Source organism: Dermacentor silvarum, chromosome 2 (assembly GCF_013339745.2).
Source record: "Dermacentor silvarum isolate Dsil-2018 chromosome 2, BIME_Dsil_1.4, whole genome shotgun sequence".
NCBI classification, from domain to species: Eukaryota; Metazoa; Arthropoda; class Arachnida; order Ixodida; family Ixodidae; genus Dermacentor; species Dermacentor silvarum.
This window is the reverse complement of record NC_051155.1, coordinates 84,813,381-84,834,128: the sequence shown is the minus strand read 5'-3', so window position 1 is coordinate 84,834,128 and position 20,748 is coordinate 84,813,381. Positions and strand designations below refer to the sequence as shown.

The following is a 20,748-nucleotide window of genomic DNA, read 5'->3' as shown; positions in this document are numbered from 1 at the left end:
ATAAAGAGAAAATATTAAAGAACTACGTTTGCCTGGCGAAGCAGTTTTTGTTTTCGTGCAGCCCCCACGCTCCGTAATCCTACCCCATTTAGCCTTTCCGCCCCACATGACAGCTGTTGAAAGCGCAGTAGCGCCCACCGACGCTGCTAAGCGCGAACGCTAAGGTCGGCGTTCTCGGCCGGCGCCTTGGGGCCGGCTGCGACTGACGAGAAAAATAAAGTTGGGCGGCGCGTGCCAGCGGCGCAAGCACGGCACGCGCTAGTCCGTTCTGAAAGCCTCCTGAGCTGGTCCTCTTGTTCTGGCGCTCCGCTGCGACCCCTCGGTTCTCGACAGTGGTGACCCGGACGTGATGGCCGCTGAGGAGCCGTGCCGTCGTCCCTAATCAGAAGGGCGAAGGCGATGAGCCGAGCGGCGGCTGCGAAGAGCAGCGTGGCTGGCTTTTGGAACGGACTAGCGGTTCTCGACAGCGCTATTCGTATACTGATACTCATTTAAGTACATCTACTGTCACCAACCACCTAAGCATCGGTAACAGCTACACAAACTATGTCTATATCACGCACGATCGCCGGCGGTGAACGATGGACATAAAACGACAGCCTCAGAAACACAAATGTGTCTACAAATAGCTGTGCGAGTCCTCCGCGACGGCGTAATAATGTGGAGTATTGGTTATCGTGTTTGGTTCTCACGCGGTGTACCCGGGTTCGATTCCCAGTGTTCCCATGTTTGTCTGATGTGCGTTACCATGCTTGTATTGTGTGTTATCAATTTACTATAATCTGGTTCTATGTAATCTGTATGAAACAGCGCGCAAAACCACTGTGGGTGGTACCTGTCTTTGAATAAATAATTTTTTCGTAATAAATATACCCAATGGGCCGCATAATTTTGAGCCGCATAAGGTTTGAGCGGCTTAGTAAGCCGGGCAGATTTCATCTGAAATACCGCATAAACATTCAGGCTTATGCGTGACGTCCACCAAGCGGCCCTACTATGGGCCATTTAAATGCAGGCCGCATAAGCAAGAGCCGCATAAAATAGGCCGTATACGCCGTAGGCCGCTTACAGTGAGCCACTTATAACCGTCGAAATTTTGATCTACTTTCCGCCCTGTATGCGTTGTTTTAAGCCGGTATTTGCTACGAGTGATATATACACGGCGGAGTCCCGTCTTGCTCGAACCAGGTGGGCTGGCGGAATATCAAAGGTGAGGTCACTAAGTCGGCTATTTATCACTTCCCTGGCGTAACGTTCCCCGGTCAATGTTCTCTGAAAAAAGAGTGGGTCAATGATCGAGTCATCTAAAATGTCACACCAAGTACTGAAGGACCACTGCACTTGGTGTTGTGACTGCAGCTTCCAATGAGGATTTGTGGACCTCTAGTAATGGCCGTTATGAATATTACCTTGAGCACTGCGGTAAACTGGGCCTCGTGGGACCAGATTATGCTCTTCTGAAAACCTGGATTGTATTCTGTCTCTAGCAAAATCAAGTTGCAGAAGTCAACACGGATGTGAAAAAAATTCCTGTCTTCCAACTGATGATGCAAATGAACAGGGTAAGGGTAGAGTCATCCGTTCTTTAGCACTCACCAAACAGTGGAAGCGGTGGCAGCACTCACTCTACGCATGCTTGCGTGAGGATGGCTCCCATGAAAGCCACAATGTCTGTTCTGAGAGCCTTGCTCACTGACACATGCATGGGAAGTGAAACTCAGTTCTTACCTTAGGGTTGATCCAGAACGTCTGCTCAGCAGTTGGCCTGCTTTTGTCCGGTGGCGTTGCGTACTTCACACAACGTTCGTACCAATAGCGCGTGCGCTCCTGAAGCATATGTAGTTCCTTGGCCATTCGCTTCTGGCCAAACTGGCGCACCCGTAGATCGAACCGGCGAGCGAAGTGCTCGTACAACTGCACATCAGCTGCATTCAGCGAGCGTACCTGGGACGCCAGCTGGGGACTTAAGGGACTCCGGAATGCACTCTGCAAAAATAATGTTAACATAAACGTGATCACACTAAGCGGCAGTATCACCACAGATTTGAAAACTACAAAAATGGCTATGCCCGACACTTCCTCGCTAGGCTTACTTTTGCGATTAGCGTTCTTCGCCTCCTTCGGCAGTTTTGAGTCTGTCTATCTATCTATCTATCTATCTATCTATCTATCCAGCCTCTTACGCCGATCCAACGACCCAAGTTGTATTCCATCTAGGGCCACTAGGTATGTTCTTCTGTTCGTAAATGCCGTCGTGGTCACTCCACCGCTGTCATTCCAGCTACGTGACTGGACTCACGTCATGCCGTTGTCCTCATGCCTTATACCACGACCCAGTTGCCCAAGCTGTCAAAAACTTGGGCTGCTAGGTATATTCTCGTGGCCGCGATGCCGTTGTAGTCGTTGCCTCGTAATTCCGCCTTCGGCATCGACTGCCGTCATACTGTCGTAGTCATACAACCCGCCGGGGTTGCTTAGTGGCTATGGTGTTGGGCTGCTAAGCACGAGGTCACGGGATTGAATCCCGGCCACGGCGGTCGCATTTCAATGGGGGCTAAGTGCGAAAACACCCGTGTAGTTTGATTTAGCTGCACGTTAAAGAACCCCAGGTGGTCCAGATTATTCCGGAGTCCCCCACGACGGCGTGCCTCATAATCAAATCGTTGTTTTGGCACGCAATACGTCCAACATCGCTTCCAGAGTTCATTGTGCTAGCTCTCTGAGCCAATTTCTGTCGACATTTCCAGCAGATAATTGGACCAGACATGTCCACCCCTATGCTCTACCACATCTATGCGTAATACCAGCTTACTTCTAAGAGAGAAAAACTAGAGTTACCACAAACTTCAATGTAACTCCCGTCATATCAATAGAATAAGCATTAGAAGAAGCCCAAATGACATGATTTGCGCAAGAGCAACGTTGAAACGAACGCCGCGTCTGTCTTCTCACGCCTGTGCTTTGTGGCCTTCCTCATCTACGCATAATGCCTCAATTTCAAGACTGGATCGTTCCTGAACTTTAGAGTGCTTCAGTCGTGCGTTCACACTTCTATTTGATTTACGTCGTCCATATTAGCGTAAGACAAACTTGCGCACAATGAGGTTATACTTTCGTAATGAGAATTTTTGATGGCATCTCGTGCATGTGTCTAGATAAAGTCAAAGTGTACGAAAGCAGCACATTAGATACTTAGCGTGTAATTCTAAGGTGTGGAATGAAAGCGGCACAACCTCGCGCCGTTTTCTGTGAATGAGGGTGGTTATGCGCGATCGTTTCTTTAAAGTGCACGTAAACATCAAATGTGCAACGCCAATTAGCATATACCAATACGTTATCGCGTAAATGGAGCGTCATTAATGTGAAACAACATTGAGACATGCCAATTTCTAGCGAACATGTAGCAGACATTTTCTTTATATTATATATATATATATATATATATATATATATAGACCGGAATAGGCTTTTAAAATAGACCGGAAGATAACACATGATGAGTAAGTAGAGACGTTGGTGAAGTCTTCCTTTCCGCCGTAGGCCTCTATTTTTATGCGTCCGCATTCTTCGGGTATTTCAAAGACTTTCCAGGGGCCAACTATCCTTCTGTCTATGTATGCTTGTTTGCAGCTAAACATTTTCCCACCTGCTTTAGTCACTGCTGCATTTAACTCTAAAATTTTATTTCTTTTCGCCACAATGGTCGTCTCGTTATCACGTCGATGGCTATCATACAAATGGTGCGCAAGGGAGCGCCAGCTCGCAACGATACATTCTTACTAAAGATACGTTTTGTGAATACAGGTATAGAAACGGAAATTCATTTTCTATGTCAAAAACGAAAATTATAATCAAGAGCACACCTTGTAAAGGCTGATTAAGAGGGGTACTTGAGGAGGCTCACAAAATAAATAAATCTTTGTTACGGGAAGAATTTTACGAATATCTGGCCATGCAGCCTCGTTTGGTATCTGCAAGAAGTTGCTAAAAGGACCAATGTGTTTTTATAAGGCCAGAAATTCTGGGTGTAACACGTTTGTCTATGTGGCAGCAGCAAACTGACTACGGTGATTGCATAGGTAGATTTTTTTTCTGCTGCGGTTAGAAACTTAACTGTACCAAAGTCGACAGTTGGCTGGGTTGATTAAGAGTGACGTGGCAGGCAAATTTATAAGTACGCGCGTTAAATGGAAACTGAATTAAAAAATGTCGCAGTTTTGCCCGCAAGGCGAAGCATTGATTGCGATAGCAAATTAGTAGAGCGCTATTCGGAGTAGGGATAGTAGTTTTATCGGCTGCATAAACTTGGACACATTGGCTTACTAACTGAATTAACAATCGTGGTGTCAGCGCGCACAAGCAAACATGAATAGATCACACTGAATGACCGCAGCCAACCACTGTCAAAACGCTGGCAGCAAGCGCAAGTTCGCGCGGTCTGTCGCTTCAACGGAAACTAAGCGGCAAATGCACAGCCCATACAAAGGTGAGAGCCGTGTGGAGATAAGCGACGGTGCGGGCGTTCGGGCGACCGCCGGGCAGAGAAGTTGTTGGCAGAAGAGAAGCTCCCCCCCCCCCCTCCCTCCCTCTTCCCGTTTCTTGCTTTCGCGTGGGAGATTGAGTGGTAAGATACGCCTTTGGCGCCGGAGCACAGCGCCGGCCCGCCTCCCTCCCTCCCATACCCCAACGGCCTTTCGCGGGACGGTCGCGTTTGCTTTCCGCCGTGCGTTCGCCCTCCGTGATAGCGCGCGTCCCCCGCGCGCTTTCGCTCGCGCATACGGCGCGCGGCGACGATTTTATCGCCCTTGGAATCTATACGGAAGCTCACGGCGACGGCGACGCCGACGCCGACGCCAGAAATCCGGTTGAAGTGTCCATATAATTGTTATCGCAATAAAAACTGATAAGAGCCTCCGTGCACAAAACTTTCATAAGCAAGTGGTAGGAAGCGCTATACCGGGGTTGTCCGCAATGCTTGCCAGAACCCTAGGGTAACACTGCGGGCAAAGAGTTATTATGCTCTGAGGATGGGGGCTGTGTCAGGGCTGACATTTAGAGGAGGTTTGACGTTTTTGGCCTAAATATGCTCGTTCTAATTGCTAAATACCTCTTTCCTACCTGTATTTATGAATATGTGGTTTGTGATAGACAACCCCAGTAATTTTGGAAAACTAAGATAGGCGCCTTGTTTATATTCTGAGGAAATGAGAGCAAATTCATGGGTGATCTGTAACTGAAGCTCAAAGTGTGGGGGTTTATAAGGGTCTTTGGAGTGAATTGCGCATGCAAATGCTCTGAGGGGTGTGGTATTTTATGAACGGCGCCGAAGTTAGTGCGTTTTCCCAGGAGTACAGTAACTTCCACTAATATCAAATTTAGTTAAGGTAGGGAAACTCTATGTTCAATATTCTTTGGAGCATAAGTGTAACTCGATAAATAGGGCTGCTGTGAAAAAAAAATTGCTTCAACAAGTGCTTGAAAGCTTGATACGACCGTTATCCCCTATGTTTACCTTTCAGAGTCTCTCTAGAGAACTCTACGGCACACGAGTTCACACCGGGTAAAAATGGGAGGGCGGGAGCATGCTGACAGTAATATGTGATGAACAATCATTAAATTCTGTGCTTAGCTATCCGCGTTGCAAATAATTAGTGAACCCTTATTTCGTCTCTATTTTCGTGCGTTATACGAGATGCCCACAATGCTTTTCTTTCCGAAGGGGTTACCTTCTTGATAGTTAGAAATGGTTAGGCCAGGTTATTGGTGATGTGTGCAGAAAATTCTCAATGTGTGGCATAATTACAGCCTTTGCTATAAATGACATAAGGAACAGCTGCAGTGCGTTATGAGGGTCTTATTGCGTCCCTTGTCCTGAGATAATTTTAAATGTCACCGAAAAGAAATTTTGTGAAAATTTGGTGGAGCTTTATGGTAAATTGAGTACGATGTTAACTGTACACACACAATTTACAGCTATTCTAAAGAAATCTTGCAGGAAGTGCTCGAAATCAATACGCGCTCATTATCACCATTATTTTATAGTGTTTCGGGCAAGTCTAGGTAACATCAAAAAATTTTATCCGGTGCAAATGAATGTTATGTCAAATGTGTAGCGCCACGAAACTTTAATAGTTCTGAATTATGACCTTAAATAATGTTTACGCAAAACTCGATTTCACTCTCTTTTTGATGTGGTATGTTAGGTACGTAGTAGGTTTTCTCTTTGTTCTAGGCCCCAAGCTGAAGAAGATGACGCAACCTATGTAGCACGGGTTCGTAATTATCACCATTATCCTAGTAGTAAAGTACCCTATTTTGAACATTTTGAATTCATAAATTTTTCTAAGTAGCACAACTTCTCCAAGCTCAACCACCGGGCAAACTATCTTTTCGAGACCGAAATTCAAAAACGCGTTTTCAAGGTTGTTTCTAAACTTGAATTTTTCCAATAGCCACATTATGCACTTTTTGAAAGTCCTAATTGAGTCGAACGTGCAATATTCAGACTGCTGCAGAGCACTTATAAAAAATTAAAACATTGCTTTCAAGTGATGCAAAAATTATTAATATACAACGCAGAAATTCAAGCGGTGGCCTTTATGCCTTGCTCTAGGGCAGCCATAAAATATATATTCCGGAAAAATTATTTACCTTCATTGCTTTTGAAATAATGGCTGTCATAGGGTGACTTACCGAGTTGCGAATGTGGTGACCGTAACGTTATTTTTCATTTGTATTTGAGTAATGACATTTATAACAGTTTCTTATGGCAATATACTCCTTCATCCCGCAAATTTCTCCCACAATCGGCGCACTGGTTGAAATGCTCGCGCTTTACTGCAAAAGTTCCTTAAAGCGGCGCAATCATAGCACATGGTACCTCGTAGGAAGCACTGCACGTTGTAGTGTATAAGGATTGTGCTAATTAGGGGTAAGGCTGGTTTTAAAAAAGGCAAAGGGAAATCTCAATAGAGGCACTTGTTCTGAGTCCAAGGGCTCCACAAGATGCATTCGGCATGCCGGAGACATGCTCCTGACACCTGCCTCACCGGGTAGCGGTACAAAAAGCTTGCAGAATGCGATCATTTCCAAGCTAATTAAGGTAACGTTGACTGCACGTTGCCACTACTGAAAAATTGGGCAATGGGCCAGCAGTAGGAGTACATAGCTGTTTTTAGTTAATGCAATTTATCTCATCGGCGATGATGACTGGTCTCCCCAAGGTGAATCGTAAGGGCAGGTGTCGCATCAGCATAAATCATCCCTATGCCTCCCTGCACGTCCCCCCCCCCCCACCTGTTATATGTGTATTTGTTGTACATCTTCAGGGCACCTCTTTTTTACCTCTCCTGTTCTGGCACTCATTCAATGAGTATTCACGTTCGCGCTGAACTGGTACATGGTAAGGGTACAACGCATTTGAATAACCGCTGTATTTTAGGATATCGGGTATGGTATGCAGAACAAAACTGTTTTCCAAGTGTCACAAGCATTTGGAAGGTCACCTGCCGGGCGTTCAGCTTGAAGACGACAACGTCGTCTGTATCCCAGCAGAACAGGTCCTTGAGCAGCACCAGGGACTCGTTCATGCGCTCGGCCACCATGACCAGGTCAAACGTTGCGTCAAGCTCCTTAATGAAGCGACGAACTGCGGAAGTATTGCCGAACTGCGCCGGCTCCAATCCCAGGTCGAAGCTCATCTGGTTGAAGCCTAGCTTGCTCCGAGTGCGGGTTCGCGCCAGCAGGCCCATCACTGACCGGTCCACTAAGGCAGCGGTAGCAAATTGCCTGAGGCTCATGTTGGTTTTTCTCTGTGCCATCCGGAAAAGATAAACTCTTTTATGCAGTTGACAACTTGGCTTTTCCATTCCAGAACAATTTGCTCTTGGAAGAGCTTAGCATTCGCAACAATTCATTTGCATTATCGAACTGCAGATGGATATGTTGCATTAGAGGTTAAAGTGCAACGTTATCATTTATAATGTTTCAGCGATGGTGAAAAATCAACACTATGAAAAAAGCAACACTCAATAACAATGGTATCGGCAAGCACAATCATTGGTAGTCGAATTTAATGAGACTGAATGAATCACTATACAATCGCCATCATACTCAATCCTAACACGACTGCGGTGCTGCTTTGGTTATTTTGCGGAGGGTGCTTGAGATATAAGGTCAAGATAGATTATTCTTGCACGTTCCTTCCAAGGCATCTCATAACGGCTCTTTACCGTCCGCGTTTGTTAAACTTAGGCCGCTATACAAAGCAATTATTTGTAGCTGCACCAATTTTTTCAAAAATGAGCAAGTTGCACAATTTTAAACCTCATGCAAATTACTCGACGAGGCGGCCACTAGTTCTACGAGAAATCAGTATGCCTAATTGAATAATTAACTTAATTAAACAAATTAAATTTATTTATTCAATTTACGGCACATCAATATATGAATTCTAGCTAGCAAGTTTGTAAGGCATATTCATTTCAGAATAATTCTCCGGGCTGCACCAGTTTGAGATATTAATTTCTAATGTTTCCAACGAAACGCACTGGCATTTCCAAGTCTATATGCCCTGCATACTCACTGCTACAATGCGTAGAATAAACTATCTGACCTAAATAATAATTAAAAACAAATTAGCGTAAATATGGTAATTATTCAATCAGGCATGTTAATTTTTCGTAGAAATAATTAGAGTCACATTGAGTAGTTTCGATAAAGGGTTTCAATTGCGCTATCTGCCACAGACATTTTTTTTAGAGTTTAGTGCGGCTAAAGAACACGCTACAGAGGTTGAGGTGAATTCTGACGACGGCTGTGAATTCCACAGAAATCCTTGGTGCTAATGTTTATATTTGAGCATTTACATCAAGAATCGCGACGCGCGCGGAATCTGTTAACACATGCTTCCTTCCATACAAAATTTGAAAGAACGTCCAAGAGCATTAGTGACATCTTCTTCTTCTTCCTTTCTGGGGTTTTACGTTACAGTTAGTGTCAGTCGACTTTCTTGAACAGAAAGGTGGTAATGACAACCTGTTTACATTTTTTACATTGCGTTTTTTTTTTCGTTATTGTTTAGTGGACTTGATTTGTCTCTGTGGTACGCGTTTTGTGATAGCTTGCTGTCTTTCTATATCGTTGTACGCCCACTTGTTATGCTATTTATTGATTCCGAAAGTATCAAAAAAAATGTGGTTGATCCCTCTTATATAGGAATCGGTATAGAACACGAAAGTGAAACGTGTCTTCAATGACATGCGGAGGCACCACATGCTACTTGCTCGAAAGCTACAACGCGCCGCAACCGACTGCGCTTACGAACGCGCATCCAAAGTGCATCCGAAGCGCAAGCGACGCGCGATGCGCCGCTCGGTTAGCACGGTCCCAAACAGTGTCGCCGTCTGGTGGCCTCCGGCGGAAGGCATCACCGGCGGTGCCAGCGTCTCCCATTAGAAACGCCCGGCGGTCGGCACACTAGTAAGTATATTCTAGGCACTATAGTCGTAGTGCTGAGACTACCGAAGCGTTCACTGTCGGTGCGCGTTAGTGTCATAATGCAGTACTTCTCTTTTCTGCTCGTAGGCGGCGGCACCGCCCCGAGCAAGAGCGCGGGTACACGGAGGAGTGTTAGATATATAAGGCGCGTCTGTGTAGCTCTCTGCAATTGCGTTTGAGGCGCAATGGGTTAAACGCTCGGCGATCTATCGTCGCGGACCGAGAGGTCGTGGGTTCGATTTCCAAATTTTGCATGTTTGTGGAACTTTTTCTTCTGGTTTCTTTCTTTGTATTATGTTCTATGACGTATTTCCGTGACGGAAATACGTCACTGAAGTCTTGGTGGACCCCGGAATAAAACACTTTCGTGTTAAAATAAATAAATCAATAAATAAAACTAGCAAGCTAAGAAGCTCAGAAGTTTCGTAAAGACTCGTGGAACAGAAAGGCAGGCATACCAATGCAGACATGCAAGGCGTGTTGAGCTTTACGTCATTGTGCCTGTGCTTTGCTCGCCTTCTTTTCTCTACCACTAGCATTGATATCCCACTCGATTCTTATAGACAAAAAGCAACGCAACATCACTTTTGAATATCATGCCAGGCCGAGCTTCTCAAAAAGGCATTTGTTTTTCTGGCATAACCGCATGAGAATCCTTTGTAAGTAGTGCTGCTGACGGGTGGCAAACAGTTTTTTTTATATTTAAATGCGTCTTCTAGTTTCTCTTCTCTTCTACAATTTTGCAACCCTTCTTTTGTTCTCATTCTTCAGCAATAACGTTTCACCATGATATTTTCATTAGCGGTGCAAAATACATATGCAGTTTTATGAAAACATTCATTCATCAAGTTCATTTTCGCGCGCCATGTTTCTAGTGTTTACGTTCTTGTGTGTGCTAACAAATTGCTGGTCTACGTGAAATGAACGCTTTCTAATTTCGTGTACAGAAGCTATCTTTACGACGTCACCTCACGATTTTCTTTGAAAACGTCTGCCTGTTATGTGTGAGGGTGATGGAGTCGTGGTCTGTGAATTCTTTCACTCTGCTTTAGAACGCACCTTTAGGCCATAGTAGGAGTACAGAGACTCGAACAGCGTGGCCGGTTCACGTACGATGGTGACAAAGTGCGGCCGCCGTCTCAGCACGGCGCGCATCTCCGCCTCGTGAAATCTCGCGTGGTGTACCAGCATGTCGAACGGTGGCCTGCCTGGCGCCATCGAACGGTTGAAGAGGCGTGGGTGACCCAGGTAGTTCTTGGTCTTTGGAAGCACGAAGCGCAGGCCATGGCTCTCGCCGTACCGCATCAGCATGTTCTGCACCGACGAGCTCGCGCACTTGTGCGTTTTCACGAAGCACACGCCGCTGTGCTCCTCCGTAAAACACCGCAACATTTTACCTCCAGGCAACGACAACGACCTGCGGCATCCAGTGAAAGACCTTAAGCGCTACCGAAATATTAATGATGCAAAAAAAGGCGCAGTACTCGAAACCTCAGAAAAGAACGCCACATATAAAGGGGTACCAAAGAGCGTGCTCAGTTCTTTCTTAATAGAGTGCATTATGAACTTACAAGATTAGCCACGTTGCAAAAGTTGTCATTTCTGTGCTCATGCTACGTCACTTCGACTGCAGCATGTCCACATGTTGCCGGCCGTATGTATCAATATTATTTCACTTGTTTATTTGTTGTTGGTGGTTTTTGTTGTTGGTCGTTTTTTTAATTAAACATTTCGTATTGTGTGCTGTGCACCGTGTGACTTCGCGCTGCTTCGAAGTATGCCGTGATAATAACACGCCGCTGCACCAATCCTTCGCCAAAGTGTCAAACTGGTATTCTCCAACTTAGCCGGAAACACCGTTTGTTGCGACAGCTCGCTACTCAGAACTTTAGGTGTAGAATCCACACGACGCCACGTGAAATCCTCGCCCCGATTAATGGTTTTTCATTTCCAACTATAAAGCCAAGTCTGAGGTGAAGCAATCTGCTCTCACTTCTGTGCTGTGGTCCATCGGCTAGTCCGCTGCGCTTATAGGATTCGCCAAAAATAGGAGAAATAACTGAAATGGCAGACTAAACTATTGCTAATTGCCAACACTACTGCGTGAAACGTTAATCTACAGAAACAGCGCTGGTACCGCTGGCTATTAAAACTATTGAACTTGCTAGTTCTGTTTCACAGCGTAAGCTGTTATGGGCTCATTCTAATAGCCGTTTCGGTTCGCGTTGTTGTCCGCCGCCGCCGCTGCCGCGGAAACGCTATCGCCCGAAATGCGAAAAAAAGTACCCGGTCTCCGCTGGGATCGAACCCAGGCCCGCTTCTTGGGAGTCGGATACTTTACCACTGAGCCAAGCAAGCTTTTTTTTTCTTACATGGTATTTATTGCATCATGTATATGCGAGAGAAATAGTATCTGCGGAAAACGTGCAAGCACCAGCCAACACATCTTATATTCATGGCCTAGAAATGGCCTAAAATCTCATTAAGCACACCCTACACGAACAAAACTACAAGTAGTTTTGTTCTTAAACAAGTGGCAAGTAACTTTGATCCTAAAAAGGTGGCAACGACAAGCAACGTAACAAGAGATGGTACCAGTCCGGTTGAAAATCTGTCAAGTCATACATGTCCTTCAAGTGACCAATCATTTGAGCGTAGTGAAATTTCGCCGAAACAACAGGTTCAGCGTTTCTGTCTAACATGCGCGTCTTCCATAAGCTGTGTAGTCCAATTAAGAAAAACATATCAAAAGGCACGTCTTCTCCGTGGGGTGCAATCAAGTATCGGATGGTATGGTGATTCAAAATAAAGTCTTTCTTGAGAGTTCTTTGGAGCACATCCCAAAACAATATTCACAAACAACATCACAAAGGCGACAGTTCACAGTGGATACAAAAATTCCTTTTTTGTGCAACCAAGTTTTGACAGGTAATGTTTCACTGTGTAATTTAAAGAAAAACGTTTTTGTACATGGGGATAAAGGCATCTTGCGGACTCGTTTAAGTACGTCTTTCCCTGGCAAACTTGAGAATGTAGAACGGTAAAGTGGAGGTGGGAAAATCATTGATATCAAATCTTTGTATAGTTGTTTTCTGGACACTGCGTAGAGATACTCAGTAGAAAATCGAACCATGAGGAACTGCACAGCGAAATATACTTCATACATAAAACCCCACAAACAAGGTCTTTCAGAATATTGGGATGAAACTACCAGATTGGGTATTGCATTGAATAAGTTCACTTGTATGAATGATCGTAGTATCGGGTGTGAAGTATCTCGAAAAAAGAAGAAACGCCAAACAATCTGTCGCACATATAGATGCACTAGGCCAAGTCCGCCAGCACATACGGGTCGAAAGATATTATCTCGTCTCATAGGCTCAAAGGTGGAAGACCACACAAAAGTAGCAAATATTCTGTGAAATCGTTGAATATAAGTCCGGGCACAGTGAAGTATTTGTAGTACATAAAATATTTTTGTAGCCAGGATCAAGTTACAAGCCGCCGCCCTACCAAATATTGAAAGGCGGTGTGGCGTAAAGGTATCCGCATGGCGTTGAAGTGCCGGTACACGTTCCCGCCAGGAATGTGCACTAAGCTTATATGCATCAAAAGGTACACCAAGGTATTTAGGTGGCACGGTTGTCCATTCTATACCTGCATATTGGGTCGGCGTACATCCCCATAAACCAAACCAAAGACCTGAGCTTTTTGACCAATTTATCTGGGCACTAGAAGCCATACCAAATTTTTCAGTCAATGATAGCACCTTGTCAATGCTCGCTTTGTCTGAGCAGAAAAAGGCAAGATCATCTGCATAAGCCAATACTTTGAGTTCATTGCCCAAAATGTTAAAGCCATGAATGTCACTGCATTTTAGAATTCTTATACACAGTGGCTCTAAATAAAGGGCAAATAGAAGTGGTGATAACGGACAACCCTGTTTTACAGAGGAAAGAATATACACCGGCTCGGACAGATTTCCATTAACAATTATATTGGTAGAACAGTTAGTGTAGCACATGCGAACACCGTTAAAAACAACGGATCCAACATTGGCGTGTTCTAAAAGTTTGAAAAGGAACGTGTGGTTCACTCGGTCAAATGATTTCGCTAAATCAATCTGAAGCAATGCAAAATGATCACAGTGGGACGAGCAGTACTGAAGAGCTGTTCGGAGTAAATGCAAGTTTGTTTGTATGGAACGGCCTTTTAATCCGCAAGTCTGGTGAGGTCCAATAAGTAATGCCATTGCATACTGGAGTCGATTAGATAAGACTTTTGCATAAATTTTGTAGTCTACATTCGTCAGTGTAATGGGTCTATAGCATTCTACAAACCGCAATTTTTCTTTTTCACTACTTTTAGGGATTAAGATAATATGGCTTTTAGTAAAAGATTGTGGTAGGTAATTTTCATCAAAACTAGCAGTAAATATATTAAGTAAAACAGGGCTTAATATAAATTTAAAGGCTTTATAAAATTCTCCAGAGATTCCATCAGGGCCTGGTGTTTTGGAAAGCGGTAACTGATCAATGGCAAGTTCTATTTCTTGTTGGGTAAATGGTCCACTAATCACAGATCCATCATCCTCTGAGAGAGGGTTAACTAGGGAGACGAAATGTGTCAGAATATCAGGATTTGGCGTATGAGCTGAGCTGAACAGCGTTGTATAATATCTTTGAAATTCTTTGATAATCTCTTCCGTTTTTGTCACAAGCACGCAATTAGAATATATATCTGAGATATGTTTTGAATTTGCATGCCGACGTTCATCAAGTAACGCCTGGCGCGTTGGTTCTTCCGAGTGCAAGGCACGGGTTGTACGAGCGCGAATGCGAGCACCTCTATAGCGTTCAGCATCGTATTTTTGAAGGTGGCTTTTAACAAGAGTGATTTCATTTATATATGCGCCAGGTGTTTCTGATTCCAGCTCATGAAGGTTATAAAGGCTTTGCCGCAACATTTTTTCTTCGCACTTTTTGACATACGACCTTATCGAGCTAATTTCGATCGCTATGTCTCGAATTTCCAGTTTCAACATTTCCCAGGCTGCAAGCGCTTGCTATCAGCGTCAGAAAAAGGCCCTATAAACGCGCCCTAGGCAGGCGCACAGGCGCAGACGATCCGAGCCTCTGCCAGTAGGGTGGCCCCATCTAGTTAAGGTGCCTGCAAAAGCCACGTGCGCAGGCGCGAAGGACGAGGCACGCAATAAACGCGATCCCGATGTGAGATGTGCGCCACGTATTCTCGGTAGCTCTTCGGTACAGATTAGGGCGTCTCCTCGCTAGGTACGAACCGCTACTGAAAAAGCGAACCGTACAGCTACGTGCGCGGCTACAACCAAGCATCATCGGGCTCAGCAGAATGCTGTGCAGAGAGCATTAGAAACCGCAGCTCGCCGCCGACGCCGGGCGGACAGTTGAGATCGCTCTCGTCAACACGAGGCGAAGAGACTTTGCCGCGAAGACCCTGTTGTGCGTGGTGCCAAAATTGCTACTCTTAAGCCGCTCCAACAGCTTACGCTGTGACTGTGCTGCGTGTGCCGCGCAGGCCTGTGGCTTTTTTGTATACGTTTTCAACTTCAGGGCGCCCGACCTAGCAATGATAGCTGCTTTAGGAACATATTACACTTCTGCTACGTTATACAACAATCACATTCGCCACTTTCCAGGCCGGTACAATGCTTTGTGCTGCATGGACTTCATTTTCTTACTTTCTTCGGAACGGTGGTTTTGAGAACAGATGCATTGGTAAAAAATGACTCAACTCTTTCTTTTAAACTTCTTTATCGCGCAACAACTTTCTTAATCGGGATGAAAAGGGGGGAGGGGGGTGGATTGGAACGCGGACTATGAGAATATAATAATGATCTTATGACGGAGCAGCAACCAAGCGAAGAGAACGAGGATGCAGCACGAACACTTGCGCTCTCGAAAAAAAGATACTAAAGGCACGCACAAACGGCGATCTTCCAACTCATCTAGTGCCGTGGCATGAAGGCCGACGTACATAGAACGATGTTCAGTCAGGTTGGTGCCGACAGGCCCAAACTACGATTCGGGCCCGAAACAATGCGCGTGGTCCGGATGCTCATGGCATGAATGCCTGGTGCTACGCCTGCGAGACGGTCACCGCAAGAGATAAGTTTAAGTCTCCTCAGAACCGTCGATGAACCATAACATTATTGATGCCAAGCCACAAGCGACATTCATTGTGGTGCCAAGGCACACACTGCTTGCCTTGTTCTGCGCTCTACACCAATAATCTGTGAGGTCATTTAAACGTGCTAATCTTGTCGAACAGTTACTATTTGTTCATGTTGTATGCTTGGAGACCTGTAATATGTTCCGCTTCCTGTATTTGACTTCTCAGTGTGTCACGTGTTGGACTTGGATAATACATTTCTTTGTTGTCTGAACATAATGTTGATATATATCATCCATCAAGATAACTATTAGGGGATTGATAATTTGCTAATCCTATACGTAAGCTTACTGTATCGTTCGTGAGTACAGTTGATATCAGTAATTTGAAAAACCATCATTCACCCTGTAAATATCGCCACATTTACCTTAATTTGATGTTTTGTAAGCACTTCAAAAATGGTATCCCTTCTCACATCTGCGGCTACCTCTACGCAGATGGTTTCTTATTACGCGATGTCTAGTTATTAGAACTCGCTATTGACTTGTATTTCAGCATTAATATCAGCAAACTGTGCATCTTTCTAGATTTCACTTAAGCATTAGGCTGCGTAACAAATGGCCGCCTTATATGAAAGGCATGAGCTTTTCTACTGAAGCATAACGTTGTCTTGGCTGAGGAGTTTTCTCCCTTCGTCGCCAATTTACATCAGCAGATAGCTTCACCTTATCCCTTTGTTACGTAAAATTGGGTGTACGACAAGAGAGCTTCCTGGGCCCCCTTCTGTACTTATCTACATTAATGATTGTTGTAATAATTCAACCACCCCGCAACTACATGCTGATTATAGCGTAATTTATCGAATAATTAAGGAATATGCTGATCACCTGGCCCTCCAGAATGAACATAGTCTCGTCAATAAGTGGTGCATTGAAAACGAAAAAAAACTTATCACGTTCTAATGTGAACTTATTTCTAGTAGCCCAAAATAAATTCCCCTCCGATTTTATCTACATAATAGATATCAGTCCGGTTTCTTATGCTTCTACATACTTTGGCGTACATTGCCTTTCACCTTATTTTGAATCTGTCTTGGTGCACCAATACTAGACACATCAACGCTAAAGCTACTACACTCGGGGATTACTACGTGGTAGCTTGCGTAGCTGCCTATCTCGCGCCTCTAAACTAGCTTACTTGCTCTTTTTTTTTCCTTAGCCCGCAACTCAATAATGCTCCGTCTATTCGGCCGCCGCATGAAGACTATAAATTCTCTTCTCCAGAACCTGTGAAGCTGGAATAACGATCCTGACGATCGCCGTACTAGCGTCACTAAAATTAAACATTATATTTTTCTTGAGCGTTTTGCAAGTGGCCTTTCTGTCACCCTTTTCTATCGTTTTGGAAAGTATGTGACTCCTTCACATTTTGTCTCCCGCTTCGTGATATGAAGTGCTCGGCTAACACGTGTCAAACATGATTGGTTCTTTTATGTTACGTCATAGGCAAGTAGCCTATATATATATATATATATATATTTCGTTCTCTGAAATAAAGGTTGTCGTGCGTTTGCACTTGGGCCGTCTCCGTCACTCTGTCACCCGCTACAACAGTGGCGACGAGGGTGACCACCCCGCGGAGCCCCCGCCACCAACAGAGGCGTCTCGGAAGCGCTGGGAGTCCTACTGGTTACTTGAAGTAATCGAGTCTACAGAGCGTCGGCGGTCATGGCCCTAGCTACGAACCTCGGTAACCCAACTTTCGACGAGAATCAAGATAAGTGGGATATTTACTTGACTCGATTGGAAGCATTCTTTGAAGCGAATGATATTAAGACAGATGATAAGAAAAGGGCGCACTTGGTTTCGACACTGTCAACGAAGACTGTAGGCATTCTGGCTGGACACAGCGCCCCCCGGAAAGTAAATGACCTGAGTTACAAGGAAGCACTTACCTTCCTAAATGACCATTATGCGCCGAAGTGTAATGAGGTTGCCGCAAGTTACAAGTTCTTTGCAAGAGACCAGGCCGCAAACGAATCTGTCCGGGACTATGTTGTTGAGCTACGCAAGCTTGCAGATAAGTGTAACTTCGGCACCAGCCTTGACCGCATGTTACGGGACCGCATTGTTTGTGGCATCAGAAATCGTGCGGTGCAACAGACGCTGCTTGAAAGAACTGTGCTCACACTTGCCCAAGCCGAAATGATTGCCACAGCGGCAGAGACAGCCGCACTCGAAGTAAGCGCCATGACCAGACCTGATAATGAGGCAGCGGTGTGCAGTGTAGCGAGAAAATCACGCCGATATCAATCTTTCACCAAAGATAAGCAAATCCATACTGATTGCGCACGCTGCGGAAACTACGATCACGAAGCAAGCGACTGTCCGCATAAAAGAGAGCAGTGTTTTCGCTGTCGGAAAACTGGTCATTTCGCAAGGAAATGCCGCTCCCAATCGGGGCTCCGGGCTGGTCGTAGGCGCGATGGCAGCGCTAACGCCGCAGTTCATTATGAGAGCGCGGTATCCGAAACTGAGGAAAGCGATATTTCAACAGTCTTCACATTGCAGGAATCACGAGAAAATAAATGTTCGCTCCAGGCGTTCCGCAGAGTTATCCGCTGGGGTGGAGTGCCCTTGAACGTGATTATTGACACGGGATCACCGTTTTCTATCATTCCGCAGGAGCTGTATCTAAAGCATCGTCTGAGTTGGCCACGCTTATCGAAATGCAAACACACGCTCAGCTGTTACTTGGGCAAGCTACCCATTGTCGGTGAACTGCACCTTCAAGCCCATTTTGCGGGGAAGGCTGTACCTGCCACACTGATTGTTGTAGGTTGTTCGGGCCCCAGCCTTTGCGGAAGGGACTTAATTCAAGCGTTTTCGCTTCTGCCGTCCGGTTTTCTCGCTACGGTTCAGTCGACGTCAGCAGATCCCGACAGCCTCAGGACCGAGTTTTCTGCCCTTTTTGAGCCAGGGCTTGGAAACATTCAGGGGCCACCTGTGAAATTCCACATTAGAGAAGACGCCCAACCGAAGTTCCATAAGGCGCGGTCAATCCCTTATGCTCCTCGTGAAAAAGTGGAAACGGAGCTGGACCGTTTAGTGAAACAAGGCATATTATCGCCCATAGCACATTCTGAGTGGGCGGCACCAATCGTACCAGTTCTGAAGAAACCCGGGTCCCTTCGCACCTGCGGCGATTTCAAAACCACAATCAATGCTGCCTGCATAACTGAGCAGTACCCTTTACCGAACATTGAAGACATTTTTGCGTCACTACGTGGGGGATCGTCTTTCACAACACTGGACCTTAAGGATGCATATAACCAACTTCCTTTGGATGAGGAGGCGAGAAAGTTGGCCGTGATAAACACTCACAAGGGTTTGTTCTGTTATAACCGTCTTCCGTTTGGAGTTGCTTCGGCTCCCGCGATTTTTCAGCGGCGCATGGAAACGGTTCTGGCCGGCCTTCCAGCCGTGCAAGTGTATTTGGACGATGTCTTGATAGCGGAACGTGAAGATGGTAATGGCTCAGTGCTCCGGGACGTTTTGCGCAGGCTTCAAGAGAATGGTATCAAGCTGAAAGCCGAAAAATGCCATTTTTGCAAAGACTCCATCGTCTACCTGGGCCATCGCATCGACAAAGACGGCTTGCATCCGCTTGAGAAGAACCTAGCAATACGCGACTCGCCACGGCCTACGAATGTGAGCGAACTGCGCTCGTTTTTGGGTCTGTTGACTTATTATCATCGGTTCTTGCCACAGATGTCAACGATGTTGGCCCCGCTGTATCTTCTGCTTGAAAAAGAGCATAAATGGCAGTGGGGAACGTCCCAGGAAAATTCATATCTCAAGGCTAAACAAACACTCCTGAGTTCGCCAGTTCTGACGTATTTCGATCCCAACCAACCTGTGCGCTTGGAATGTGATGCGTAATCTTCGGGTCTAGGTGCCGTAATTTCGCACCGAATTGGTAAACTGGATAAGCCCATTGCCTTCCGTTCACGCACGCTAACACACGCCGAAAAGAATTATTCTCAGCTCGAGAAGGAAGCTCTCGTACTGGTGTTCGGAGTAACAAAGTTTCGAGACTACCTGTTGGGCCGCGAATTTGTATTGGTCACGGACCACCAACCACTAGTGGGACTTCTACGAGAAGATCGACCTGTGCCCCCAATGGCGTCGGCACGTATTAAGAGATGGGCTCTGTTTCTAAGCCAATATCAGTACCGCATCGAGTACAGGGCCGGCAAGGAAAATGCCAACGCGGACGCACTCAGCCGTTTGCCTGTGCCGATACCAGATGCTTGCAAATCGGGCACCTTACCAGAATATGTGCTGTCTTCAGAGAACCTTGACAGCTCGTGCGTGCCAGCGGGTGCCATACGGGCGCTGACGAACGCAGATGAAGACCTCAGCGTTGTGCAGCACTTTGTACTTAATGGATGGCCTAAACGCCTGTCACCGTGTCACAATCACCTCCAACCTTATTTTTGCAGAAGACTGGAGCTGTCAAGCGCAGAAGGCCTGCTCTACTGGGGTCATCGCATCGTCGTACCCCGCAAAGCTCGAGTCTCCATGCTCGCTGAGCTACATCGGTCCCACCAGGGTGCATGTGCGATGAAAAGACTGGCTCGTACGCTATTCTGGTGGCCTGGGTTGGATGGTGAGATTGAAAGCCTTGCACGTTCGTGCATCTCTTGTGTACAAGCGCAGCCAATGCCTCATCGCCAGGCGCCTATCTGTTGGCCAGAAACGGGGACCAAGTGGGCACGGCTTCACATTGACTATGCCGGACCAATAGAGGGGCGCATGCTGTTGATAGTCGTCGACTCCCATACCAAGTGGATCGAGGCACTTCCCGTCAGGTCGGCGACCACAGAAGTCACAATCGCGCGGCTTCGCGAATTGTTCGCTCGTTTTGGCTTGCCGCAAACAGTTGTATCAGATAACGGGCCTCAGTTTGCAAGCCAGCAGTTTTCCCAGTTCATGACTGCCAACAACATAACTCATCTACACAGTGCGCCGTACCACCCACAATCTAATGGTCTCGCAGAGCGCGCGGTCCGCACAATAAAGGATGGCCTTCTCAAGCACT

The 20,748-nt window shown here is 45.9% G+C and overlaps 1 protein-coding gene across 2 annotated transcripts in view; it reads right to left on the bottom strand.

The window, feature by feature from the left end:
• LOC119440195 (galactose-3-O-sulfotransferase 4) overlaps positions 1-20,748 on the bottom strand; it is a 77,455-nt gene that overhangs the window by 24,764 nt on the left and 31,943 nt on the right. For both annotated transcript variants that reach the window (XM_049661437.1, XM_049661436.1), the window contains 3 exons: positions 10,558-10,915; positions 7,506-7,811; positions 1,729-1,986 (listed from right to left, as the gene is read on the bottom strand). In XM_049661437.1, coding sequence (XP_049517394.1) covers positions 1,729-1,986; positions 7,506-7,811; positions 10,558-10,915 — 922 coding nt within the window. The remainder of the gene's footprint in view (positions 1-1,728; positions 1,987-7,505; positions 7,812-10,557; positions 10,916-20,748) is intronic.